The sequence below is a fragment of the Salvelinus alpinus genome, chromosome 18, assembly GCF_045679555.1.
Source record: "Salvelinus alpinus chromosome 18, SLU_Salpinus.1, whole genome shotgun sequence".
In the NCBI taxonomy this organism is placed as follows: domain Eukaryota; kingdom Metazoa; phylum Chordata; class Actinopteri; order Salmoniformes; family Salmonidae; genus Salvelinus; species Salvelinus alpinus.
In genome coordinates, this window is record NC_092103.1 from 12,047,136 (window position 1) to 12,074,899 (window position 27,764).

The following is a 27,764-nucleotide window of genomic DNA, read 5'->3' on the forward strand; positions in this document are numbered from 1 at the left end:
AAACAATAACGAAGCGTACTCTCCACCCCTGTTTTGGTAAAAAGCTGAGGGGTGTGGCTGGAGAAATGTAAACACACTCAGATTCCTAGACAGAGCTATGGATGCAAGGATTGATCATCCATGACAGCAAAATTCTAGTTTTAACCATGTTTTGACGCTATATAGTTTTGGTTGACATTTACTTTGTTTACTTTGAGTAAAACCAGCTTATATTTTGGGGTTCTGATGTTGAACTGAGCTCATGAGGCATTTATACATTTTATTCTTCAAGGATCAATGGTACCCATAAGATAAATTGTAGTAACTGCAGATTGCCCCTTTAAAGTGTGTAGATCGTCTTTCATTATGTTCTTTGCTAATTTTTTCAAAGTGGCATTTCTGGTGTCCAACTCTTCCAGTAAAACTTTCAATGTGCTTTGATGGTCGTGCATGATAGGCTGGCGTGGTTTAGGTGCCGGGGCAGAAGAGGCTGGTTGGAGAACCTATGGCTCATTGAAATGGCTCATTGAAATGTCTGGAATGGAATCAATGGGACAGAGTCAAACGTTTTGTTTCCATGTGTTTGGTACCATTCCATTGATTCCATTCCAGCCATTACAATGAGCCCATCCTCCTATAGCTCCTCCCAACAACCTCCTCTGTGGCAGGGGGATGTAAAAAGCTACCAGGAGAAGACAGTCAGTCAGTCAGTCAGTAATACACAAACTACACTAGAATGCCCATCTGCTGTGAGAGAGAACCCATCCTCTACCCAAACTGACAAGGTAGTCCAAGTACTTCCTCTCTGGTCTGTCCGATGACATGACACACATTACTCTAGTAGCCTGTTCTGTTCTAGCAGGAATCACCGTGGTGAGTCTCACCTTCTTTCACAAGCTCTCGCTCAGCCTTGACCCAGACGACTACTATAAGCAACATGGGAGAAATTGTAATAGTTAGGCTACTGCCATGTACAGTGTGGGTCTTTATTCTGCTGTTCAGCTTGTCTTTAGTTTTGATTGCATTCGGAGTACTCACTTACTGTATATTTTCTCTAACATGAAAGAAGTCCATAGATAACATGGGCCCATAAATGATTGTACTATTACAATGGCTTTGATACTGTATCAAATGAGATTTTTTCATAATTGTTTGTGAAGTTTAGTTTACTGACAGTGGAACAACCATGCAAAATGAACTTCCTTATATAAAGTATAGGCTTATCACACCATTGAATTATTTTGAATCTAATGTATCCAAATATGGGGCAGCGCATATTTCTCTTCAATGGCCCATGCAGGTGGGACTAAATGCCATTTAGTAAATGGTCTAAAGACATGGGGGCGTGACAAGTTGGTCTTAGTGTTCTGAGTGTGCACATACGTTGCCTTAGAGTTCTAAATGTGGAGGGTGTCACCACACTTTATGGCATTAAAAGCGTGCAGGAAGTGGCCTAGTGTTCACTGCAAACCACAGATCTTAAGAAGAGAGAGCAGTCTTCTTCTGCAGGTCTCAATGGGTAAGTACCATATTCATGTCAAATAAACAGAATTTAGCAGCCGATTATGTTAATAGACTGTTTTATGGAAAGATCTATGGAACAGTGTTTTTCCTTGTGCAGCATCTTTCAAATCTATAAACTGTTATTGTTTAGGTATTTCCTTGGAAAGTCATGGATCACTTCTGAATAGGCCATGCTAATACCAGAAGCTAACCTCCTGGTCTAACAGCTATGTCTTTTATTAGGCTATTGGTCTTGGGACTACACAGGATGTGGATCAAACGACACTAGAAAGTAAGAAAGTAGTTAGTGCTATTACTGTGTAATATATATATATTTTATGTTATTATACATGGTTGATATAGTGTATTACTCTCCGATGCATGTGATTTGGATACACACTGTAGAGTACAGGACACATGGTGTTCTGTCTATAGGTCATAGTGGCACTCTCAGGATATTTTGTTTGTGTCCATTTCATTGCTCCATGGTGCTGGAGGTGGAAAGTCCCTCCAACACTCAGCACTGTGGCCTTGTTGGCTGATGGGCTAAAGGCATGAGGGTGTTGTCCAATCAGCAGCTCCGCCTCGCAGAGCGGGAAGTAGCTGCTCAGGCACGTCAGCCAATGTGGAGTGTGGGCTCTGAGACGAGGCCCTCCGGAAATGAGTCGATGCGTCTGAGCAGGCAGGCAGTTCCTCAGACCACAGACAGACTGCCCCTCCAGGCTCTGTCTCTGGAGTATCAATCTATATATCTATACACCAGCACACTCTGGCGGTCTGTCCGTCTGTCCCTGTCTTCCGTCTGTCTCCGCGACCTGTCAGAGATAACATGGTAGCGAGAAGTGCCCTGCACCATCAATGGATGTGTCAGTAAGAAAAAATGTTGTTTCTCCTTGCAAGCGAGCCCAGTGTGAGAATGTGTTGGGAACGGGATAGCATGTAAGTGGCGTAATTCTTTCTGACTTTCCTACCTACTTTCCTACCGAATTTCTTACCTCCTCAGTTTCTGAGTATTTGGTGATGCAGTGAAAGAGAAAGCTGACTGTATTATTAAGGTGCCATTGAGGTTCGGTTGATCTCAAGCTCCTGGTATTGATGATAAATACCCCTACTGGTGTGGAAGGGGATGGCTATGATTGTTTCAACTATCATCCTTTCCCAACAATGACTTTATGATGGGCACTGCTGGACAGCTTATTTTATTGGGATTTATAAAGCAATGGTTATTTTGTGTGTTCAACTGTTTACATCCAACAAATGGTGTGCTAGTCATATTGAGTCCTGTTTACACGAAACAAGATCACATTCTCACGGGCACTCACGGTGCTTAATTTGTAAATTGGAAGGTGCCGGAACAAAAAGTGAGTGTGAGATGGGGTTGACCTGGGGAGCATTGCATGAATATCATCACATTTGCGTAGTGGGACTTACAGAAGTTGCACACATGGGGGGAAATAAAAGTGGCCTGGGGTCCGTGAAAATAAACGCATTTCATGCAATTCTACGTCCTTTTACATGACTAAAGACATAATGACATAATCTTTTTTTAATGCTGCGTTCAAAACAACTGGGAACTCGGAGCTGGGAAATCTCCGACTTCCGACTTCAGTGCATTCAAGACAACTGGGAAATCGGGGAAAAAAAGCTCAGACTGGGAAAATTCGCTTTGAACGGTCATCCAACTCTGAATTTTTAAAGAGTTCCGAGTTGTCTTGAAAGCCCCATAATACTGCACAAATGATCGAAATGACAGACTACTTTGACACTGACAAACTGAGAATCTGAGATCAATGAAAACGACTTTGTTTTGAATCCATCAATAGTCTAGGCCTAGGTATGTGGAGATACATATTGTATGCCAGGAGCGCAACTTTCACTGGGGACAAATTCTAAAATGTGGCAGTTTTATCATTGGAATGTGATACAAAACAAGGCATAGGTGTGCTTTAGGACCATGCAGACGCCTCTGAGCATTCGGGTAGGCTGTTTGGAGTGTTTATCCGAGTGGATAAAACAAAAAAATAATACTAATTATGTCCCCCCCACTTCTAAAACCAATATTGCGCCCCTGTTGTATGCTACAATATGATGAGGAAATGATAGTCCTAAAAATGCTTTCCAGTTTCACTGACTCACCCAATGATGTGCAGCTCACTAGCTGGTGATGGCCCATGTGCTCGTGCTAAAAGCCTCTCTCGTTTGGTAACACTGTGGCTGGGACATGTACGTCAAAGGTTACGATACAGTTAAGGATACTGATCTTTTGCTCACTGTACCTGTTATGAGTAGTCATTCAGAGAATGTGACTCACAGTAGGTGAGAGCACACTGTGAATCGTTGACATTGTACTTTTGTTTCATTTAGTTTCTCCTCTAGAACCATGGGTTATGTTGAGTAGTTTTCCTGTGGATTGTTCGTGGCAGCAGTAGGAAGTAGGTTTGAATAATAACCTGGTATGTTATACCTGCCACTCCTGTTTACATTTCAGTTCCTGGCAAAAAAGGAATTCTCCATTCCTGATAAGTGTCTCTGTCTCACTACTATGCCCAGCTTACTGTTATTTTCAATGGTGGAAATTCAACATATTTTATAAAGGTTTGTCAATGTTGAAAATTGATTACCATGATAACATAATCCCGTGGTTGAAATGTTACCCTTGATGACTTTTTGCAACTCCAATGTATTTTCCACATACATGCCCTTTAATAAGGTTTGTTATTAACTGCAATGAGTTAGGCATTATGCAAACTAAGGGACCATTCTGCTCATGCAGTCTCCCATTGTAAATAAGAGAGTAAAGTTCCTAATTTTACCTATCTGTCCTCTTTACAACCACACATATCCAACACCACAAATAGTCAGAGCATGCAGTCAGGCTGAATCCGTCCATAGGTCCCACACCCTGTATGCCTTTTAAACAGTGGTTATTGCTTCCCAGTGGAAACTACACAAACATCAGAAGGTGGCAGCAGGACAGATGAAGGCTGCTGTTCTTCGAGCAGACACCACAAACAGGTCAGAAATAACCAAGACACCCTGCTGTTCTTCGAGCAGACACCACAAACAGGTCAGAAATAACCAAGACACCCTGCTGTTCTTCGAGCAGACACCACAAACAGGTCAGAAATAACCAAGACACCCTGCTGCGTCCAAAACACTCCAATCTGCTTGCCTCATCAGAGTCCAATTTAGACACTAAAGATGGGGAGCATAAACACATTTTACAGGCATTTGCAGAAATACTTCCTAATTTTCTTCCCCGGCCTGATCCGCTAATCAGACTATGTTTTTGTTTAACTAGGCAAGTCAGCTAAGAAAAAATTCTTATTTACAATGACAGCCTAGGAAGAGTGGGTTAACTGCCTTGTTCAGGGGCAGAACAACAGATGTTTACCTTGTCAGCTCAGGGATTTGATCTAGCAACCTTTTGGTTACTGGTTCAACAATCTAACCACTAGGCTACCTGCTGCCTGGAGACTAAGCTACATTCCTGCATCCTTATTGAACCTCCCTGCCTGGCTGTTTCCTCTTGGAAAGTTCAACGACCTCTGATTTACTCTGGGGAGAGATACAGCTCACCCTCTCCTCTTTTCCATCCTCCTCTAACAGTCAGACCCTACTCCCCTGCACCTGTCCCTTGGATCTCAATGTTAAACCCTATCCCTTCCTTTGGTGCTCGGCAGTCATTTGTAAAAATGTGTAAAATTGCCTATTTTTCTTCCCTTGTTAGTATATTTGTCTTTGTGTCTGGAGGGAGTCGTCCCTCCCAGATGGCAGGCAGCCATCGCCAGGCCAAGGAAAGACAAGGCAGGCACACAGGGCTGCCAAGCAGGAAGCACACCACAGAGGGTGCAATCAACAGCTCTGAAAGGGCATGAGACACATTACAGAGGAAACGTCCAGTTTCCTGTTTGCTTGTCTGGTTTAGGGTCAAGGTTTGAGACTGCAGGTTTTCGGCTGTATTAGGGTTTTAGAGATTCAGAGGAGAGTGTGGTGTGTGTGTCTCTGAGTCTGCCTTAGTGTGTTCTCTAAGCTGCTGCTGGGGCACCCAGCTATTATGACTGGGGTTTAAGATTGGGTAGCAGACTTGTTGGCTGCGGTGTTGATTTTTTGTTTGTTTGTTTCTAAGTCTACACTCTTAGGGAAAAAAGGTGCGATCTAGAAGCAAAAAGGGTTCTTCGGCTGTGCTCATGGGAGAACCCCTTTGCTCATTTGAAGTTGCTAAAAAGGTGCTATCTAGAACCAAAAAGGGTTGTTTCGATGTGTTCACTTGAAGAACCCCTTTTGGTTTCATGTAGAGCCCTTTCCACAGAGGGTCCTTCATGGAACCTGGAACCAAAAAATATTATCCTATGGGGACAGCCGGGGGAACCCTTTTTTTCTGAGAGTGTATGTAGAATTGTCATGGTGTTTCTTGTAACTTTCAAAGTGGAGAGAAAGTTATTGGGTCCGGATGTAAGATGCTTTCAAGGACTGAGGTGTTTCAAAGCTGTGATGGGAAGTTGTATTACTTCTTTTTGATTGTTGATATTTTGTTAACATGGTCCGCATTCTCAAGTCCTTGTGCCGTTTGTTCATTGACATGCTGCTGTTTTGATGCAATCAGATTTAGAATTCACTGTCAGACTTGGGTTCAACGAGAAATGCAGCAGCTGAACGATTATTTTAGCGTTGCATCTCAGAAATGTCAAGTTAGATACGTTCAGACCACTGCCAGCTCTGTGATGTGTAATTTGATGTGTTATTTCTCTCTCTCCCTGTCCTCAGAAACATGGCTTCAGCAGAGATCTACTGGCCTGTCCCAATGAGGGCCATCGGTGCCCAGAACCTGCTCACCATGCCAGGAGGTGTGTGCCATTCTGGGTACCTCCACAAGAAGGGAGGGAGCCAATTCAGCCTTATGAAGTGTGAGTAGCCCTACAGTACATAACATTACATTACATATATAACTTTAATGGCACATTAATGTGCACTGTACCAAGGGATTCTGACAAAGGTCTGAGATGAGTTGCACTGCATATTTTCATCTCATCACAACGTTTAGTTCATCAGCCCCCGAGCAGGGTTGGAGATTCATCAAATTAGGAACGTGCTAAAAGCCTCTCTCGTTTGGTAACACTGTGGCTGGGACATGTACGTCAAAGGTTACGATACAGTTAAGGATACTGATCTTTTGCTTACTGTACCTGTTATGAGTAGTCATTCAGAGAATGTGTCTCACAGTAGGTGAGAGCACACTGTGAATCGTTGACATTGTACTTTTGTTTCATTTAGTTTCTCCTCTAGAACCATGGGTTATGTTGAGTAGTTTTCCTGTGGATTGTTCGTGGCAGCAGTAGGAAGTAGGTTTGAATAATAACCTGGTATGTTATACCAGCCACTCCTGTTTACATTTCAGTTCCTGGCAAAAAAGGAATTCTCCATTCCTGATAAGTGTCTCTGTCTCACATTCTCACATTAATGTGCACTGTACCAAGGGATTTTGACAAAGGTCTGAGATGAGTTGCACTGCATACTTTCATCTCATCACAACGTTTAGTTCATCAGCCCCCGAGCAGGGTTGGAGATTCATCAAATTAGGAAAAATATATGTAGTTCATTTCCAAAATGCGATATCCACCTATTTTTCACATTTGTGTTTTTTCATCAGAAATGATTGCTTATGGGTACCTTCATGTGTGTGTAAAATATTACTGTTCTCAGATGTTTTATTCATAGATTTTAGATGTGTAACGCTATATATTCATTTTTTATCTGGAATGGAATGTTCTTATCCGGTATTGTTACGGCTCTCGTTGGTGGTAGGAAGAGTGGACCAAAGCGCAGCGTGGAAAGTGTTCATGATTCTTTCATTTCAAAAAACACTCAAACAAAATAACAAACGTGAAAACGAAAGTGCACAGTTCTGTCAGGCAGACACACTAAACAGAAAACAAGATCCCTCAAAACCCAAAAGGAAAATTACAACTTATATATGATCCCCAATCAGAGACAACGATAGACAGCTGCCTCTGATTGGGAACCACACTCGGCCAAAAACAAAGAAATAGAAAACATAGACTTTCCCACCCGGGTCACACCCTGACCTAACCAAACATAGAAAATAATAAGGAATTCAGGGCGTGACATGTATTTGATATGTGATATGTGGTTGTCTCACCTAGCTATCTTAAGATGAATGTATTTACTGTAAGTCGCACTGGATAAGAGCATCTGCTAAATGACTAAAATGTCAAATGTAAATGTTTTACATACAGATCTCATATTACTGTATTTAATTGATTTAAAAATAAATAAATATTGATGTCACAAATGTATCATTTGTACATTTCTTGTAGTTATTTGCTATATTTGACTGTATAAATCCTAGCAGTGCTTCTTATTTATCTGAGAGGGAGGCGGATATATAGCATTTTGCAAAACAAACTTGATTATTTGTCTCTGAAAATAAATCATCAAGTGATAGATTTCAAACAAATACATGTTTTCTTTTGTTTGTTTGTTTAACCTTTATTTAACTAGGCAAGTCAGTTAAGAACAAATTCTTACTTACATTGACGGCTTACCCCGGCCAAACCCGGACGACGCTGGGCCAATTTGATGTCTCTCATTGAACGACCTCATGCCATGATTAGATATTGAAAGAACACACCAATCTCTTTCATAATTTCTTGAAACAATAAAGACTAAATTTACCAACATGTCTGAAAATGGATATATAGCATTTTAGAATGAAACTCTTTATATTTGCTAGAGGTCCTCGATGCCTGCCATCGAGGACCTCTACAGGACCTCTACACCAGGCGGTGTCAGAGGAAGGCCCTAAAAATTGTCAAAGACCCCAGCCACACCAGTCTTAGACTGTTCTCTCTACTACCGCATGGCAAGCAGTACCGGAGTGCCAAGTCTAGGACAAAAAGGCATCTCAACAGTTTTTACCCCCAAGCCATAAGACTCGTGAACAGGTAACCAAATGGTTACCCGGACTATTTGCATTGTGTGCCCCCCCCCAACCCCTCTTTTACGCTGCTGCTACTCTCTGTTCATCATATATGCATAGTCACTTTAACCATACCTACATGTACATACTCCCTCAATAAGCCTGACTAACCGGTGTCTGTATATAGCCTTGCTACTCTTATTTTCAAATGTCTTTTTACTGTTGTTTTATTTCTTTACTTACCTACCTACACACACACACACACACACACACACACACACACACACACACACACACACACACACACACACACACACACACACACACACACACACACACACACACACACACACACACATACCTTTTTTTCGCACTATTGGTTAGAGCCTGTAAGTAAGCATTTCACTGTAAGGTCTACACCTGTTTTATTCGGCGCACGTGACAAATAAACTTTGATTTGATACCTAGGTTATTGTATGTGTGAGACCTTTCCTTACGTTATCTTTCTTTCTTACAGGGCCTCTTCGCTATATAATCCTCCACAGGGGATGTGTGTATTATTTCAAGAGCAGTACCAGTCCTGCACCGCAAGGAGCTTTCTCTCTCAATGGCTACAACAGGTCGGTGTCCACTATTGTCATGCAGCTGTCATTTGCACATGAATTTGAATAGACTTTGGCAAGACATGTTGGCATTCTCACATAGGCCTCAATGTTTGAAATACAGCTGGCATTGTCCTTTGCAATCAGTTTTTAGGCTGAGAAATCCTGATCAGATGAGAAAGTCTGCTGACAATGAAAGCATTTCTTAAGTGTTGGTGTGCCACTTTCTGCTAAATGAGATCATCTCTATAAAGGTCATGAGTTTTCGCTTACGAATACCTAACACGGGGGGTGACAAGTCACCTACATAGGTGACAAGTCAGTAATAGAGACGGCACTGTTAAACCATGTCTTTTCCATATTTGTTTGACATTTTGAAAAGTGAAAGTGGATACTAAGGAATCCTAGCCTGTGGTGATCCATTTAGTTCCTCCTCCTACTGCTTCCCCCTGAAGGCGCATGCTGCAGTACCATAGGGGTAGCGTTAGAACTGTGTAACTGTGTAATTACACATCTGGAGTCTCTTCTCTCTACTTTGGCCTTGCATAAATAGAGCTTTAATATAACAATTTGACTGGTCTGTGACTCATTGAAAACCTTTCCCGGTCAAAGGAATAAAGCAACCTCACAGAGAGATAACATACACAGGGAACTTTATTGCGGCTTGTGCGGTTTGGCTGGGATGTGTTTCGGAGGACGCGCGGGTCTCGACCTTCGCCTCTCCCGAGTCCGTACGGGAGTTGCAGCGATGGGACAAGACTGTAACTACTAATTGGATACCACGCAATTGGGGAGAAAAGGGGGTAAAAAAATAAATATATATATTGTCACGGGCGTCATAAGAAGTGGACCAAAGCGCAGCGTGGTGAGCGTACATATTCCTTTTATTAGAAATGACGCCGACAAAAACAATAAACAATACAAAACAACCGTGAAGCTTAAGGGCTATGTGCCACAAACAAAGTTAACTTCCCACACTGAAAGGAGGGAAAAGGGATACCTAAGTATGGTTCCCAATCAGAGACAACGATAGACAGCTGTCCCTGCTTGAGAACCATACCCGGCCAAAACATAGAAATACAAAATCATAGAAAACAGAAACATAGAATGCCCACGCCAAATCACACCCTGACCAAACCAAATAGAGACATAAAAAGGCTCTCTAAGGTCAGGGCATGACAGTACCCCGCCCCCCAAAGGTGCGGACTCCGGCCGCAAAACCTGAACCTATAGGGGAGGGTCTGGGTGGGCATCTATCCGCGGTGGCGGCTCAGGTGCGAGACGCAGACCCCGCTCCACCACTGGCTCACCCCACTTTGGTGGCACCTCTGGTGCGGGGACCCTCGTCGCCGACCCCGGACTGGGCACCCTCGCTGCGGGCCCCGGACTGAGCACGCTCGTTGCGGGCCCCGGACTGGGGACCCTCGTTGGAGACTCCGCACTGGAGACCGTCGCTGGAGGCTCCGGACTGGAGAACGTCGCTGGAGGCTCCGGACTGGAGAACGTCGCTGGAGGCTCCGGACTGGAGAACGTCGCTGGAGGCTCCGGACTGGGGACCGTTGCTGGAGGCTCCGGACTGGGGACCGTCACTGGAGGCTCCGGACTGGAGACTGTCGCTGGAGGCTCCGGACCGCGGACCGTCGCTGGAAGGCCGCTCAGCAAGGAAGAAGCCACTGCTCCAAAACCGCCATAAAAAAGCCAGACTACGGTTTACAACTGCACGTGGGGACAAAAATCATACTTTTTGGAGAAATATCCTCTGGTCTGATGAAACAAAAATAGAACTATTTGGCCATAATGACCATTGTTATGTTTGGAGGAAAAAGGGGGAAGCTTGCAAGCTGAAGAACACCATCCCAACCGTGAAGCACGGGGGTGGCAGCATCATGTTGTGGGGGTGCTTTGCTGCAGGAGGGACTGGTGCACTTCACAAAATAGATGGCATCATGAGGGAGGACAATTATGTGGATATATTGAAGCAACATCTCAAGACATCAGTCAGGAAGTTAAAGCTTGGTCGCAAATGGGTCTTCCAAATGGACAGTGACCCCAAGCATACTTCCAAAGTTGCGGTAAAATGGCTTAAGGACAACAAAGTCAAGGTATTGGAGTGGCCATGACAAAGCCCTGACCTCAATCCTATAGAACATTTGTGGGCAGAACTGAAAAAGTGTGTGCGAGCAAGGAGGCCTACAAACCTGACTCAGTTACACCAGCTCTGTCAGGAGGAATGGCCCAAAATTCACCAAACTTATTGTGGGAAGCTTGTGGAAGGCTACCCAAAATATTTGATCCAAGTTAAACAATTTAAAGGCAATGCTACCAAATACTAATTGAGTGTATGTAAACTACTGACACAGTGGGAATGTGATGAAGGACAAAAAAGCTGACATTTCACATTCTTAATGTTTATTTTATTTATTTATTTTACCGTTATTTTACCAGGTAAGTTGACTGAGAACACGTTCTCATTTGCAGCAACGACCTGGGGAATAGTTACAGGGGAGAGGAGGGGGATGAATGAGCCAATTGTAAACTGGGGATTATTAGGTGACCTTGATGGTTGAGGGCCAGATTGGGAATTTAGCCAGGACACCGGGGTTAACACCCCTACTCTTACGATAAGTGCCATGGGATCTTTAATGACCTCAGAGAGTCAGGACACCCGTTTAACGTCCCATCCGAAAGACGGCTGTAAAGTGGTGATCCTAACTGACCTAAGACAGGGAATTTGTATTTGGATTAAATGTCAGGAATTGTGAAACACTGAGTTTAAATGTATTTGTCTAAGGTGTATGTCAACTTCCGACTTCAACTAAAAATACATATAAACATATTACCTGAACATGCAACATTGTAAAAAGGCCTGCCCTCTTAACCTGACTGGCCTTCAGACCTGTCAGTCACCTATCACAATTTCAACCATTCAGGGAGCTTGGGGAGTTTCTCCAGGGATCCGCCCCGCGCACCTCATGTCAGAGCAGGATCACCTGCTGTCTCGAGGAGATGCAAATTGTGTAGTGACGGACTCTCCCATTCTGGTTTTCTATCTTGAAGTGTTGTGCAGCCATCGAACATAACCACAATCATATAAACATCTTCATATGGAAGCAGATGTGTCCGCACGTGTGTTTGTGTCTGTGGTGACAAAGTGTATAGATATGGGCCTTAACATCCAGTTCTGACAGGACAACACTATAGTGGGCAGAGCGTAATGAATCAGCAGAAGTTACTAGCGGGTGATGGCATATCCAGCCAATCGCTCAGACGAGCTCCAGCTAGCCATTTGTACAAACAGAAATAACTCAGTAATAACGTTACAGGGAATAGCAATAGCAACTACTACCAACAGTAGTAGTAAACACCCACAAATCTCAGCCATAACAACAATAACCACGACTCTGCCCTCCGCAAGGGGGAATTCTCTACAGCTGAGCAGCCTGGTACACTGAAACATGGCCAGACCAGCAGGCCCATACAGCTCCAACAGCACACAATATCACATGGACAGCATGAAATGTTTGTCACAGCAATAATGTGACAGTAACAGTAATAAATGAGTTAACCACTGATATGGTTGAACCTACGAAATGTGAAATCGGATTGGTCAGAGTGAGGAGGCTTACCGCACTGTGTTTTCCTATGTCTGTGTATCTATTATAATGTATGTGCACGTGGTCTTCTCCACCGTGTGGTTTCAGTTTCTATTTCTCTCGTTGGCAGGGTGATGAGGGCAGCAGAAGAGACCACCTCCAGTAACGTGTTTCCCTTCAAACTCGTCCACTTCAGCAAGAACCACCGGACCTATTACTTCTCAGCAGCCAACGAGGAAGAGAGAAGGGTGAGAGGCGATATGTACAGAACCTCTCACATCCCTAGTAACATTACAGCAATACATAGATCACGTAATCCCGATTTTTTGTTGTTGTCTACTAACAGAAATGGATGCGAAACCTGCGAAAAGAAATTGATCACCATAATGACAGAAGGGATTCACATTTTACAAAGTAAGTCAACACATCCCTTCACACAAACATATCATCTGCGGTCACTTGCTCTTTCTGATAAATGGTAGACAGTTTGGCTCCGATTAACTTTCTGAGCATGCAGGTTTGATCTCGTAGGATATCTCTTGCTGTGTTACAGAAAGTATGAATGGGAGTCCGTGAATGCATGATCAGTGAATCAATTCAATAGAAGGTGATTGATGTGGTCCTCTCTCTGTTGACATAGTGACTCTGAAAGTGATGCGGACAGCTTCTATGGATTGATAGAGTGCCCCATGGACATAACCTATGCCCATGATGACCCAGGAGACAGTAAGTGACAGGACTCACAACATTGTTTCCAGGGGCGAAAATCTGATATCAACCTTGGAGGGGACAATTACATTACATTTTCTCAAGAGCAATTCCTGAGGGGGACACCAAAAGTAGTGCTGTAACACATAGCCTACGTTGTAATATGTTAAATGTATATTGAGGAACCATAATTCCTACAACTGGATAATTGATAGGTACAGTAGTTAACTGAAGGGTTTTCCCAACTTGTTCAAATGTTTAAATCATTATAATTCTACTACTAATAATAGTTATAGCAGTGCTCCTTACCAGTCCAGTATGTATGCAGGTATTCGTACTTACAACCAGCAATATCAAGAAAGGTCAGTAGGTGACAATGGTACTGTACACTGTATGGGTGTAGTTTTCATAAATACAATGAACATGGTGTGATCACATCTAAAAGAATCTCCATTGAGAACCATCACAAAGTTGGTCTCCGTATTGAATTGACCTTTTAATTTGACTTTTTCTGATACATTTATATAGTCATTAAATATGTGCCACTGGCCTGAATCTACTACAATATCTTTACAAGAACAAAAAGCTTAAAATAAGTACAGTTCTAAAAGTGAAAGAACTACTTCAATGAAAAACCCAAATAAATCAAACAAAATATCCTTCAGTCAGTGTCTCAACTCTTCAAACAGCAGCTATGGACAAGTATGTCGCACAAAGTATGCAATTTTAAATAAAATAACATGAAATAAATCATTTGTAAGTGTACTGAAAACTACTAAACAAAAGAACAAATATCAATTACACCAGGGGTTCTCAAACAGGGGTCCATGGACTAATTGCAAGGGGTCCGTGAAATCAAAAAGTGTAATGAACGTATTCAGCACCACAAGGTTTCCAGTAACTTTACATATATTATAGAGGGGGGAGGTCCCTGAGGACCACTCAAAACCTTGCCTGCCTTGCCTCAAAATATGCAGGGGTTCCAGTACCCAAAAAAGGTTGAGAACCACTGCTATACACACTACTGAACCAAACATATGTTTGCGGGTTTCAATGGATCCAACAAATTGCTGGCAGATATTTTCCCTCTTGAGACTGTCCAGCCTGTCTTTATGTACATTACAGACAACTACGCCGTTCAGTCTCTCTTGGCCCATGCTAGCCCGTAGCCAAGTCTTTAACCTGTGGAGTGCACTGAAACTCCTCTCAGCCTCACATGAAGACACTGGCACCACAAACAAAATTCTGATCAGCACCTCAACTTGGTCAAACAACCTGGAAGCCTCCTGAGGACCTCTACTGCCTCTCCACTGCTGCTACAGGGGTATTTGTTGTGAAAGAGAGGGATCTGCACTGAAAGAGAATCTATGTTCAGCTCTGGGTACTGATCTAGAGACTCATCCAACTCCCCCGTGAGAAGCGCTCTTTCCAACTTTTGCAGGACGTTTAGACTGTCCTGGTCAAAACGGTCGCCAAACTGAACCTCCACACCATCCAACACTTTAAAAATTTCTGCCCTATAGTGATCCACTGCTTTGCCAGCAAATCGTCTTGAGTGCGTCTCAATGGATTCAATAGAGTCAATCAATGTTGTTGCTTTCTCATACATTGCAAGGTAGCTTTCATCATTTCTCGTGCCCCTAAGAGATGACCGCACACACTCGACTGCAGCCTGCATACCAGAGACAGTCTGAGTTTTCTTCTGCAGTGAAATGTTTAGACATTCAAGCTCTCCAAGAACAGCAGAGGCAAGTGTGAGGCCCAACACAGTCTTGCCTTTGCTGAAGTGCTCGAATAAGCCACTGGCAGTTGAAGCTGTCTTGGATGCAGTTTTTGCCATCTCCTCTAGGCTGCTTAGTACCTGCTCATACTGCCCTAGCACAGCTCTAATAGCAGTATTCCACACAGTCCACCCTGACTAGGGTGGTCAGATTTGTATCTTTGGACGTGGCAATTGATTCAAACATGCTCTTAAACTTTCCTGACTGGCCATAGAGGACACCTAACTGATGGACCCAGGAAAGGGAATTCCGGATCAGTGGGGAGGCTGAGCAACCAGCCTGTGTAATCAGATTTACACAGTGTGCTCCACAATGGACATAGAGGGCTAATGGCTGCTGCCTCCTCACAATTGCCTGTGCACCTGTGTATTTTCCTGCCATGTTTGAGGCACCATCGTAACTCTGCCCACGTAAGCCAGACATGGGCAAATTGAGCCTCAACAACACATCAGTTGCCACTTTCGCAATGCCCTCGCCTGTTGTCTCCGACACCCTGTATAGCCCAATAAACTCCTCGTGAGGGACAAGGTCATGGTCAACATAACGCAGACAGACACTCTCCTGTTCAGCACCAGACACATCTTGAGTACCATCAACAATTAATGAAAATTGTACAATCGGAAGAGACCTAATCTCAGCAGCAATGCTTCGAATGACTGTATTGGCCATGATGTTCAGAATTTCATTCTGTGCTTTGGGGCCTGTGTACATTGTGGTACGCTCTGTTAACCACTTCAGTAAAATGGGATCATCCTCTTCTGCCCTAAGTTTCAAAAGCTGGTATAAATTCCCACTGTCATCCGTGTGGCCTCTAAAGGCTTGTCCCTGTCTTACTACATGCCGCACCGAACTAACAATTTTCATCAAGCAATGCCTTGCATCCTCCTGCTGTTTACCCCACGCGCTGGATAACTGGACACTGATTGGATTTAGCTGGTGTGCTGTTACAGTTACAAAGTGGCGGTGGGTTTGGCAGTTTTGATGTGCTGTGAGTTTTTCAATGGCTTTTCTCCAGTTCCTAAATCCTGCACTAATGAAGGCAGCATCTGCTCTTTGGCCAAAAGATGGCTGGCTTGAAAACCCTTGGCTGTGAAAACACAACACTCCCTTTATTGATGGATTATAATGTAGCCAGAGGAAATCGCGAAACCATCTCTCTTGAAACGTCAACACTCTGTTGGCAAGAGTTTGCGGTTCTATAAATTGTGGGTGTGGCTAATATGGTTTTGTGCCATCACTGAGGTAACTGGACAATGCTGTGCCACTGTCCCCTATACTGGTGCTGCTGGCAACAAGGGTGACACCTGGTCCTGCCGTGGCTGTGACACTGTCCTCTGAAGTCTCTCTCCCTGGCTCTTTCCCTTTCACCACCCTCACTGACTCACAGTCTGTCTCCTAGAAAATAAATAAGGTGTTTGCCGTACTCCTAACTACCGGTACCCAAAACTACACAATTAATCACAACAGCAATACCATTGCCGTAAACAAATCTTAGTTTAGTCACCAGTTTAAGTTGAGAGTGGTGGTATCCATGGCATTTTCCAATTATGTCCCTATTTTACAAGTAAAAAAAATTGAGAACCTTTCATAATGTTGCCAAACAAAGACTCAACAAACTTACCTGAGACTCCCTGTCCCTGCCAGTCTGTCCCTGCATATCTGTCCCCAGCTCTGCTGTCTGTGTGCCATCTGTTGCCTGCTCTGCCTAATGACATCATTGTGAAACATTTACATTAGCATTTCACTTCTTTCTTATTAACATTTTATCAACTAGTCTTTGAGATATTAGGCTACTAGAGTTCTTACTTTGCGTTTTGGTGTACTGAAAAATACTCTGATGTCCGTCTTTTTACTTTTTTCTGCCATTTTTCTACCTGGCTGGCTGGCCGGTCTAGCTGCACACACACACATTTACACAACATATGCTGCAACCTTTTGTAATTTTAATATAGTTTGTTTCATATTGGCTGGCTTCCAACAATAGCTGAATTTGTAAAGCTAGCGAGCACCAATTCCGTTTCTGTGGTGTTTGCTATAATCTTTGCTACCTGGTTAAATAAAGGTGAAATAAAATAAAATAAAGTTCACTAGCGACAATTTAGCTTTTGCAACGAGACCATTATATACACTGCTCAAAAAAATAAAGGGAACACTAAAATAACACATCCTAGATCTGAATGAATGAAATATTCTTATTAAATACTTTTTTCTTTACATAGTTGAATGTGCTGACAACAAAATCACACAAAAATTATCAATGGAAATCAAATTTATCAACCCATGGAGGTCTGGATTTGGAGTCACACTCAAAATTAAAGTGGAAAACCACACTACAGGCTGATCCAACTTTGATGTAATGTCCTTAAAACAAGTCAAAATGAGGCTCAGTAGTGTGTGGCCTCCACGTGCCTGTATGACCTCCCTACAACGCCTGGGCATGCTCCTGATGAGGTGGCGGATGGTCTCCTGAGGGATCTCCTCCCAGACCTGGACTAAAGCATCCGCCAACTCCTGGACAGTCTGTGGTGCAACGTGGCGTTGGTGGATGGAGCGAGACATGATGTCCCAGATGTGCTCAATTGGATTCAGGTCTGGGGAACGGGCGGGCCAGTCCATAGCATCAATGCCTTCCTCTTGCAGGAACTGCTGACACACTCCAGCCACATGAGGTCTAGCATTGTCTTGCATTAGAAGGAACCCAGGGCCAACCGCACCAGCATATGGTCCCACAAGGGGTCTGTAGATCTCATCTCGGTACCTAATGGCAGTCAGGCTACCTCTGGCGAGCACATGGAGGGCTGTGCGTCCCCCCAAAGAAATGCCACCCCACACCATGACTGACCCACCGCCAAACCGGTCATGCTGGAGGATGTTGCAGGCAGCAGAACGTTCTCCACGGCGTCTCCAGACTCTGTCACGTCTGTCACATGTGCTCAGTGTGAACCTGCTTTCATCTGTGAAGAGCACAGGGCGCCAGTGGCGAATTTGCCAATCTTGGTGTTCTCTGGCAAATGCCAAACGTCCTGCACGGTGTTGGGCTGTAAGCACAACCCCCACCTGTGGACGTCGGGCCCTCATACCACCCTCATGGAGTCCCACATTTGTGGCCTGCTGGAGGTCATTTTGCAGGGCTTTGGCAGTGCTCCACCTGCTCCTCCTTGCACAAAGGCGGAGGTAGCGGTCCTGCTGCTGGGTTGTTGCCCTCCTACGGCCTCCTCCACGTCTCCTGATGTACTGGCCTGTCTCCTGGTAGCGCCTCCATGCTCTGGACACTACGCTGACAGACACAGCAAACCTTCTTGCCACAGCTCGCATTGATGTGCCATCCTGGATGAGCTGCACTACCTGAGCCACTTGTGTGGGTTGTAGACTCCGTCTCATGCTACCACTAGAGTGAAAGCACCGCCAGCATTCAAAAGTGACCAAAACATCAGCCAGGAAGCATAGGAACTGAGAAGTGGTCTGTGGTCACCACCTGCAGAACAACTCCTTTATTGGGGGTGTCTTGCTAATTGCCTATAATTTCCACCTTTTGTCTATTCCATTTGCACAACAGCATGTGAAATGTATTGTCAATCAGTGTTGCTTCCTAAGTGGATAGTTTGATTTCACAGAAGTGTGATTGACTTGGAGTTACATTGTGTTGTTTAAGTGTTCCCTTTATTTTTTTGAGCAGTGTATATTTAAGACAATGGTATAAGAGAGTGTAGTTCTGTTCAGTTTGGACTTCAGTTTATCGCTAACCTTATCACAGGGACTTTGAAGCACTACAGCTGCATGCTGATCTTGGAATAAACTGACGATAGCAAAGATTCCATCTTTGACGACGCCACATAAATGGAATAGGTACTAGCTAGCTTGATAGTTAATGTTTGCTTTAGTTTGCGCGCTAGCTCTGCAAATTCAGCTAGTGTGTGAACCCTGCCAACATAAAAATAAATAAATAACATTGCTATGGACCTGCTATGGATTGACTGGATTAATCTCACATCAGTTACGTACATGTGCCTTTCGGACAGTAGATACGAACCCTCTATTACCTTGCCAGCTAAAGAACTGGCAGTGGATCAAACCATTGTGAGGCAAAGGAAGGGGGGGGGGGGTCGCAATCTTTTGAAACTTAAAAACGCGCTATTAAGTGTCTATAATCAGCACAAGTGCTTTCATTGCGTATTATTAATATTATTGAAAATACATAGTTATGTTTACAGTGATATATTGGGGGGGACAAATCATATTTTTCCCAAGATGGGGAAATCCCGTCCCCCCTGGGATTTCTGCCTATGATTGTTTCATACAATTAACTCTGTAGACTAACACATTTTCTTGCCTAGATTACATGTTAGAGGATGAAGAAGATGATGAGGATGATGACTATGAAAAACCAGATAGCCCACCAACTTATACAGGTACTAAATAATAAATATCTTTGAGTTTGGTGCTGAAAGGTACTATAACTGTGATAGACAGCCCTTGATGAGACTGGCATGTCATCACAATTCAAACGAATGGTCCCATTTGGCTCCATTTGAGACCGTACATACACTACTGATCAAAAGTTTTCGAACACCTACTCATTCAAGGGTTTTTCTTTATTTTTACTATTTTCTGCATTGTAGAATAATAGTGAAGACATCAAGTCTATGAAGTAACACATGGAATCATGTAGTAACCCAAAAAGTGTTAAACAAATCTAAATATATTTTATATTTGAGATTCCTCAAATAGCCACCCTTTGCCTTGATGACAGCTTTGCACACTCTTGGCATTCTCTCAACCAGCTTCAACTAGAATGTTTTTCCAACAGTCTTGAAGGAGTTCCCACATATGATGAGCACTTGTTGGCTGCTTTTCCTTAACTATGCAGTCTGACTCATCCCAACCATCTCAATTTGGTTGAGGTCAGGGGAATGTGGAGGCCAAGTCATCTGATGCAGCACTCCATCACTCTCCTTCTTGGTAAAATAGCCCTTACACAGCCTGGATGTGTGTTGGGTCATTGTCCTGTTGAAAAACAAATGATAGTCTCACTAAGCCCAAACCAGATGGGATGGCGTATCGCTGCAGAATGCTGTGGTAGCCATGCTGGTTAAGTGTGCCTTGAATTCTAAATAAATCACAGACAGTGTCACCAGAAAAGCACCCCCACACCATAATACCTCCTCCTCCATGCTTTACGGTGGGAAATACACATGCAGAGATCATCTGTTCACCCACACCATGTCTTACAAAGACACGGCGGTTGGAACCCAAAATATCCAATTTGGACTCCAGACCAAAGGACAAATTTCCACAGATCTAATGTCCATTGCTCGTGTTTCTTGGCCCAAGCAAGTCTCTTCTTCTTATTGGTGTCCTTCAGAAGTGGTTTCTTTGCAGCAAATCGAATATGAAGGCCTGATTCACACAGTCTCTAAACAGTTGATGTTGAGATGTGTCTGTTACTTGAACTCTGTGAAGCATTTATTTGGGCTGCAATTTCTGAGGCTGGTAACTCTAATGAACTTATCCTCAGCAGCAGAGGTAACTTTGGGTCTTCCATTCCTGTGGCGGTCCTCATGAGAGCCAGTTTCATCATAGCGCTTGATGGTTTTTGTGACTGCACTTGAAGAAACGTTCAAAGTTCTTGACATTTTCCAGATTGACTGACCTTCATGTATTAAAGTAATGATGGACTGTAATTTCTCTTTGCTTATTTGAGCTGTTCTTGCCATAATATGGACTTTTACCAAATAGGGCTATCTTCTGTATACCCCCCCCCCCCCCCTCACCTTGCCACAACACAACTGATTGGCTCAAACACAGTAAGAAGGAAATAAATTTTCACAAGTTAACTTTTATGAAGGCACACCTGTTAAGTGAAATGCATTCCAGGTGACTACCTCATGAAGCTGGTTGAGAGAATGCAAAGAGTGTGCAAAGCTGTCATCAAGGCATAGGGTGGCTATTTGAAGAATCTCAAATATAAAATATATTTTGATTTGTTTAACACTTTTTTGGTTACTACATGATTCCATATGTGTTATTTCATAGTTGTGATCTCTTCACTATTATTCTACAATGTAGAAAATAGTACAAATAAAGAAAAACCCTTGAATGAGTAGGATTTCTAAAACGTTTGACCGGTAGTGTTTGTTGTAGAAAACATTTGCATATCAAGCAGATTAGTGTGTATGTATACAGTGCATCCGGAAAGTATTCAGACTCCATGACTTTTTGCACATTTTGTTACGTTACAGCCTTATTCTAAAATGTATTAAATAGTTTTCCCCCCCTCATCGATCTAAACAATAAACCCCATAATGACACAGTAAAAACTGTTTTTTATAAAACAAAACAGCAAATGTATAAAAAAGAAAACATTTAAATATGACATTTACATAAGTATTCTGAACCTTTACTCAGTACTTTGTTGAAGCACCTTTGGCAGCGATTACAGCCTCGAGTCCTCTTGGGTATGACGCTACAAGCTTGGCACACCTGTATTTGGTTAGTTTCTCCCATTCTCCTCAACAGATCCTCTCAAGCTCTGTCAGGGACACTCAAGGACATTCCGAGATTTGTGCTGAAGCCTGTCCTGCGTTTTCTTGGCTGTTTGCTTAGGGTCGTTATCCTGTTGGAAGGTGAACCTTCACCCCAGTCTAAGGTCCTGAGCGCTCTGGAGCAGGTTTTCATCAAGGATCTCTGTACTTTGCTCTGTTCATCTTTCCCTCGATCCTGACCAGTCTCCCAGTCCCTGCCGCTTTCCTCCAGATTTGACGCTTGGCATTCAGGCCAAAGAGTTCAATCTTGGTTTCCCATGGTCTGGCAGTTTTTAGGTGACTTTTGACAAACTCCAAGCGGGCTGTCACGTGCATTTTATTGAGGAGTGGCTTCCGTCTGGCCACTCTACCATAAAGGCCTGATTGGTGGAGTGCTGCGTAGATGGTTGTCCTTCTGGGAGGTTCCCCCATCTCCAAAGAGGAACTCTGGAGCTCTGTCAGAGTGACCATCGAGTTCTTGGTCACCTCCCTGACCAAGGCCCTTCTCCCCTGATTGCTCAGTTTGGCCGGGCGGACAGCTCTAGGAAGAGACTTGGTGGTTCCAAACTTCTTCCATTGAAGAATGATTGAGGCCACTGTGTTCTTGGGGACCTTCAACGCTGCAAACATTTTTTGGTACCCTTCCCCAGATTTGTACCTCCACACAATCCTGTCTCAGAGCTCTATGGACAATTCCTTTGACCTCAGGCTTGGTTGTTGCTCTAACATGCACTGTCAACTGTGGGACCTTATATAGACAGATGTGTGCCTTTCCAAATCATGTCCAATCAAGTGAATTTACCACAGGTGGACTCCAATCAAGTTGTAGAAACATCTCAAGGATGATCGATGGAAACAGGATGCACCTGAGCTCAATTTCGAGTCTCATAGCAAAGGGTTTGTATACTTATGTAAATCATTTTATTTTTAATACATTTGCAAATATTTCAAAAAACCTGTTTTCACTTTGTCTTTATGGGGTATTGTGTGTAGATTGATGAGAATTTGTATTTATTTAATCCATTTTAGAAGAAGGCTGTAACTAAACAAAAAGTGGAAAAAGTCAAGGGGTCTGAATACTTTCCGAATGCACTGTATCTATAGCTAAACGATAACTACCACTGAAAAAACATTGTCTCTCAACTCTCAACAAATTTGTCAGCAATTTAGGAAGTACATGTTTCCTACTGTTTCTAGTACCTATCACTGAATATCTTATTTTTTTTTACTATTGAAGGAAGACTAACTGTCCCACCACCATCATACCATCCTCCTCCACTCCCATGCCAGTTTAGACAAGAATCAATGTCAGGATTCTGCAAAGGTCTCCCCCAACCTGCCCGTGCCCCTGTCCCCAACAGGACCCTCTCCAGCCCCCTTCCAAAGAAAATGTCCCCGCTCTTACCTCGACCCAAGCTGGGTGAGGTCGGCCACAACCACCATGGACACAAGGACATCCCAAATAAGGACAGCCCAGAGAGAAGTGTGAGGGGCCCTAAGACCCCTCTTCCCACTCCCATTGCCAGCCTACAGGAGCAGATGATGATGGGGAAGACGTCCATCTCCACCTTACCTGGGGGGGACCACAGAGACAATAAGCCCCATGTTCCAGTGACCCTCAAGTCTCCCGCCACCCTGCCCATCTGCATCAACCTGGAAAGGCAAATGGGGCTGAATCCTAGTCCACCGGGTTGCCATGGCAACACAACCAGTCACATCCCAAGTGTGCCAAACTACTGCCACAGCAGTAGGCCAACACCAGATCTCCCACCACAGGCCTCGCCAGCACTGAACCACCAGCCTGGACCGTTCAAGCCACCCCTCCTAGTGAAATCTCCTTGTCCGGCAACCATGCCTAAACGACCAAGAGGGTCAGCACAGTAAGTGTCTGCAAAGGCTTGACTTTTTGCTCTGAAAACTACAGTTTGATTTCAAGGTTGTTATATTGTAATCATGCAAAACTATATAGCACCATTTAAGATGAAGGTTAAAACACCGACTTCTTCTCAGAAGATCCTCTCCAGATGGACAAAGCTTCCGAACCTCAGTGGACGAGGTGCCTGCCTCTTTAAGAAAGAACAGGGATCCATCCAAGGACATCGACGATGACTCTGATGAAGACTATGAGAATGTAAGCGGCCATATTCTCCATCAACTATCACTCTTGTGTACACAGGCTACGAGAGAAACAAATCTGTTATGTTTTGTGTTTAGTTTAGTGTCTTTACTCAGTGGTGCGTGCATGCCCTTGTTTCACCACAAATTCCATAATCTCATCGCACAATAATGTTCAGTGTACTACAGATTAGTCTTGGCCTGCTGACACAATTCTAACCTCCTTATGTCTGTTGTTGTTGTTTTCGACACATGTTTCTGACCTCAGGTTCAATTACCCGATTCTGTGTTTGTGGACATAACAGAAACAAGCATTGTTGAAAAGTAAGACAATAAATGATTTCTGTAATGAACATATGTTAAATCCTCCTTGTTCCTTTTTTGTGTAACAGTCTTTAGCGCCCACTAATGTTCGATCGGGGAATCTCTTTCTGACAATCATGTCTCTGTTTTCTCTTGGAAGAAGAACAGAACACGTCTGAATGCAGTCTTGCTAAAATACATCATTATTGTGCTTTAATTGCAGGTTATTTATGGAAAGCTCCAGTTCACCGCAGGACGGTCTCTACTGCATCAGGAACTCAGGAACAAAGACATCAAAGGTACAACATGTGCATGCTGTGATGCATAAACATCTAGAGATTCACCACACATCATACAATGAATATTAAAAAGAAACTGCTTTAGTAAATAATGTACATTTGTTCTCATTGAATCAGGTGCTGGTGGTGTGGGATGTGGATCTGTGCAAGGCCAGAAACTACAGGCTCTTTGAGGAGGTCAGAACCACTGTCTTTACTTTCTGTCTACCCATGCCCGTAACTACACACGAGTACACAGAGGTCCGGTCATTTTTTATCATTTGAAAAAAAAAAATGATAATAAAAATATATATTTTGTACACAATAAAGAAAATCAATTACAGGTCAACATCTAAATATTGCCCCAGCGTTGATCAAAGCTCAGGACATTGATCCAGGCTCGTTATGTTCGCCTGTGTCCCCCGGATTTGCCTCCCGGATAAGCCTTTTTAGCAGCACATTCACCACTCTCTCAAACGGCCTGAGACGAGAAACTAACTACCCCAGATCGGAGTACACTCAAGTAAAGAAAGACCCTGCAGACAACTAAAGACCCTGCAGACAGCGTGTTTGCGAGATACCGAAAGAAAATAAATATGTTAAAACCATCCGCATTTTAAAAGCATCCCGCGACTCTTGCCGTGTCTACAGATATCCCCCAAACAAACAGAAACTTAATCTCCGAGAATGAGTGCACAACTGGTAAGTAGTCGCTTATAGATGTCAGTCAATCAGGTGGCTAACTGCCGGCACACACTTCTATTGCAGTAACGTTGAAGGCTCTGGCTAGTATTACTTAGCCAGCTAGAAGGATGAATTAAGAAGCTAACGTTAAACGGAGCCTACCTCAGCAGGAGCAAAAAATACGCTAGCCTACAAAGTTCTCATAAAAACGTTGCTTTATAGAGAGTAGGCTACTGAGACAGACAGTGGTGTGGCGCTTAGTGGTGAGGCTGACGCAGGCTGCATTGCATGCAGGAGGAAGCAGAGGAGACAGAGAGAGCAGAGCAGAGAGGTTAGTACAGTGGTTCCCAAACTTGGGGTCGGGCCCCCATTTGGGGTCCCCTGAGAAAATCGGTACTAATTTTATCAACTAGGAACTTGAAAAAAAGAAGATGTTTCAATATGAACATCTCCACATGGCCTATGTTCCCTACAGGCCGACATTAAAATGCTATCAATACAGTTCTAAACATGTCATACGTCGCTGATGCCACGTGTCAGTGTGAATCATTTCTCAAGTTTCCTCCCTTTCAGGGGAATAACATTACAGTAGCTAATAGGCTATGTGTTTGTAGATCGACTGAGGGGAATGAACCCAAAGCAGCCATGGTGATTATGGCTGGGGTCCTTTTTTGCTTGCTTTTGCTGTTCTCCAAATAGCATTTTCAAGTTTTTTAATTGTATAAAAATTGTATAAAACTCAAACCTTGGTTAAGGCCGTGTCTACCATGTCGATTGTCTGACTAAATCAATAATACATGAAGGATTCCAGTACCATGTCTGTCTTGTTTGATGTGAATTTCAATGTGTTTATGGTTTAGGACTCCCGGGTGTTCCTGGAGTTTGAGGTTACATTTGCCTCCCTGTCAGCCCTAGTGGAGCACTACCATAGCCACCCTCTACCCAATCACGACTCTCTGTGTCTGCAGCAGCCATATGGTTACATCATGCCCAGATGACCCTGTCCTGACTCTACCTGAGGCCATTGGCTCAAACGGACTCTCTCCTTTTGGGCATCTAATACAGTGCTGCAACTGTCATGAACTACAGTCAAAACCTGCTGTGGTAGAAACAAAATGACACTGGCCCCTGTAGGGCAAGTCAGATTGTTGCATTTCTGTAACCAAGCCTGAGTATTTGTGATTCTGATGAGCGTCATGGCATGGGATCTAGCCCGAAACAATGCTTGGGCAGAGGTGCAACGAGTGCGCAGGGTTGCAGTTGTGAAGAAAATATGGTATCTGTGAGGAGGACAATGAGCTCTATATACAGAACAAAGTTGTGTTATGTGAGGACTACTGCAGGACTAGTACTCTAAAGGTCTGTCATTACACTGGATGGCACTGCTGTAGTGTTGTTCAGAATACAAGCAAATGTGAAGCTTTGTGGGTTGACTGCACATTAATGTCGGAATATTAAGCACTGGTTTTGCATTACGCATTGAGGACCAATTATGTGTATATCACTTATTTATTCCATAAAGTTTATGAAATGTATCATATTATCTTCAGGAAAAAAGTTATATTTTAAAATGCTTAGATAATGATGGCTGTGAAATATGGTGCATAAAAACCTATGCTATCAAACTGTCCACACATCCTATTGCACTGTACAGAACTGTCCATTTGGGATATGTAAATTAAATGTATTGTATAAAATTATTTTGTAAAATTATTTCTGATTATATCGTTTTTTATGTGTAACTGGATAACAGCAGAGGGCAGGTGAAGAGTCCATTGGATGGCACTGTTTGGTGCTGTTCCATGTAACCGGGGTGGCAGGTAGCCTAGTGGTTAGAGCGTTGGACTAGTAACCGAAAGGTTGCAAGATCGAATCCCTGAGCTGAAAAGGTAAAACATCTGTCGTTCTGCCTCTGAACAAGGCAGTTAACCCACTGTTCCTAGGCCGTCATTGAAAATAAAAATTTGTTCTTAACTGACTTGCCTGGTAAAATAAATAAACATCCCCCCTACATAGACCCTATAGTTTTTATAAATTATGAAAAAATAGTCAGGGTATGACTCAATTTATGTTGAGTCACAGACAATAATGAACATCCACATAATTAGAAGTATACTTTGTTCAGTAGAAAGTATTTAAGGTGAAGTAGCTCTTATCACTTCACCCCTTACCTACATGTACATATTACCTCAATTACCTCGATTATTAACCTGTACCTCCTGCACATTGACTTGGTACCGGTACCCCCTGTATATATCCTCATTATTGTTATTTTATTGTTGCTCTTTTATTTTTTTTACTGTAGATTTGATTTAGATATTTCTATGTTGTAATATTGTGTTGTGTGTGCTGTTCTCCAGCCCAGAGGGCACGTGCAGCAAAATCACACAGAGATCACTCACTGATAGTGATGAGCAGACACTGGTTCAGATAAAAGCCTCCCAAAGGAATGCTTGATACAGCAGCAACACAAGCAGCAGAGACGCTGGTTCGTTAAACATGCATACTAAGTAAATCATTATAATGGTATCGGGATTAATATTCAATATTTCCCCGTTTTACTCAGAGAGGAGAATTATATAACAATGTCTCTATCAGACCTTGACAGGGAAGGATGCCAGGAGATTCAGCGCTCTAGCTAAATCACTTCTTATCTCTCTCTGTCTGTTGTCTTTTCTCCCCCTCTCCCCCACCCTACTCTACTCTGCCACAGCCATATCACCACCAGCATCACCACGTTATCAGCACAGGATATTA

General features: G+C 43.3%; 1 protein-coding gene across 8 annotated transcripts; it reads left to right on the top strand.

Annotated features, from left to right (window-relative positions):
- Positions 1–693: 693 nt before the first annotated feature.
- On the top strand, positions 694–26,720 carry LOC139543774 (SH3 domain-binding protein 2-like). 8 transcript variants are annotated; one of them, XM_071350172.1, is made up of 14 exons: positions 794–1,498; positions 1,726–1,774; positions 6,250–6,389; positions 8,940–9,042; positions 12,748–12,865; positions 12,964–13,031; positions 13,258–13,343; positions 19,441–19,515; positions 22,865–23,507; positions 23,641–23,758; positions 24,011–24,066; positions 24,269–24,344; positions 24,462–24,521; positions 25,868–26,720. In XM_071350172.1, exons 1-14 carry the CDS (start codon positions 1,381–1,383, stop codon positions 26,003–26,005), a joined length of 1,848 nt encoding a protein of 615 aa, XP_071206273.1. In that variant the 5' UTR covers positions 794–1,380; the 3' UTR covers positions 26,006–26,720. The 8 variants fall into 8 exon arrangements, with proteins under 8 accessions (XP_071206278.1, XP_071206279.1, XP_071206273.1 ...); XM_071350171.1 differs by having other exon boundaries at positions 796–1,498; positions 23,638–23,758; XM_071350177.1 differs by lacking the exons at positions 794–1,498; positions 1,726–1,774 and adding an exon at positions 694–764 and having other exon boundaries at positions 23,638–23,758.
- The last annotated feature ends 1,044 nt before the right edge of the window (positions 26,721–27,764 follow it).

Coding starts and splice junctions, on each gene's coding strand:
- LOC139543774 (XM_071350171.1), top strand. CDS start 1,381: ATGTGGAGGGTGTCACCACACTTTATGGCATTAAAAGCGTGCAGGAAG. Junction 9,043..12,747: donor TCTCTCAATGGCTACAACAG/GTCGGTGTCCAC, acceptor TCTCGTTGGCAG/GGTGATGAGGGCAGCAGAAG. Junction 13,344..19,440: donor CCATGATGACCCAGGAGACA/GTAAGTGACAGG, acceptor TTTCTTGCCTAG/ATTACATGTTAGAGGATGAA.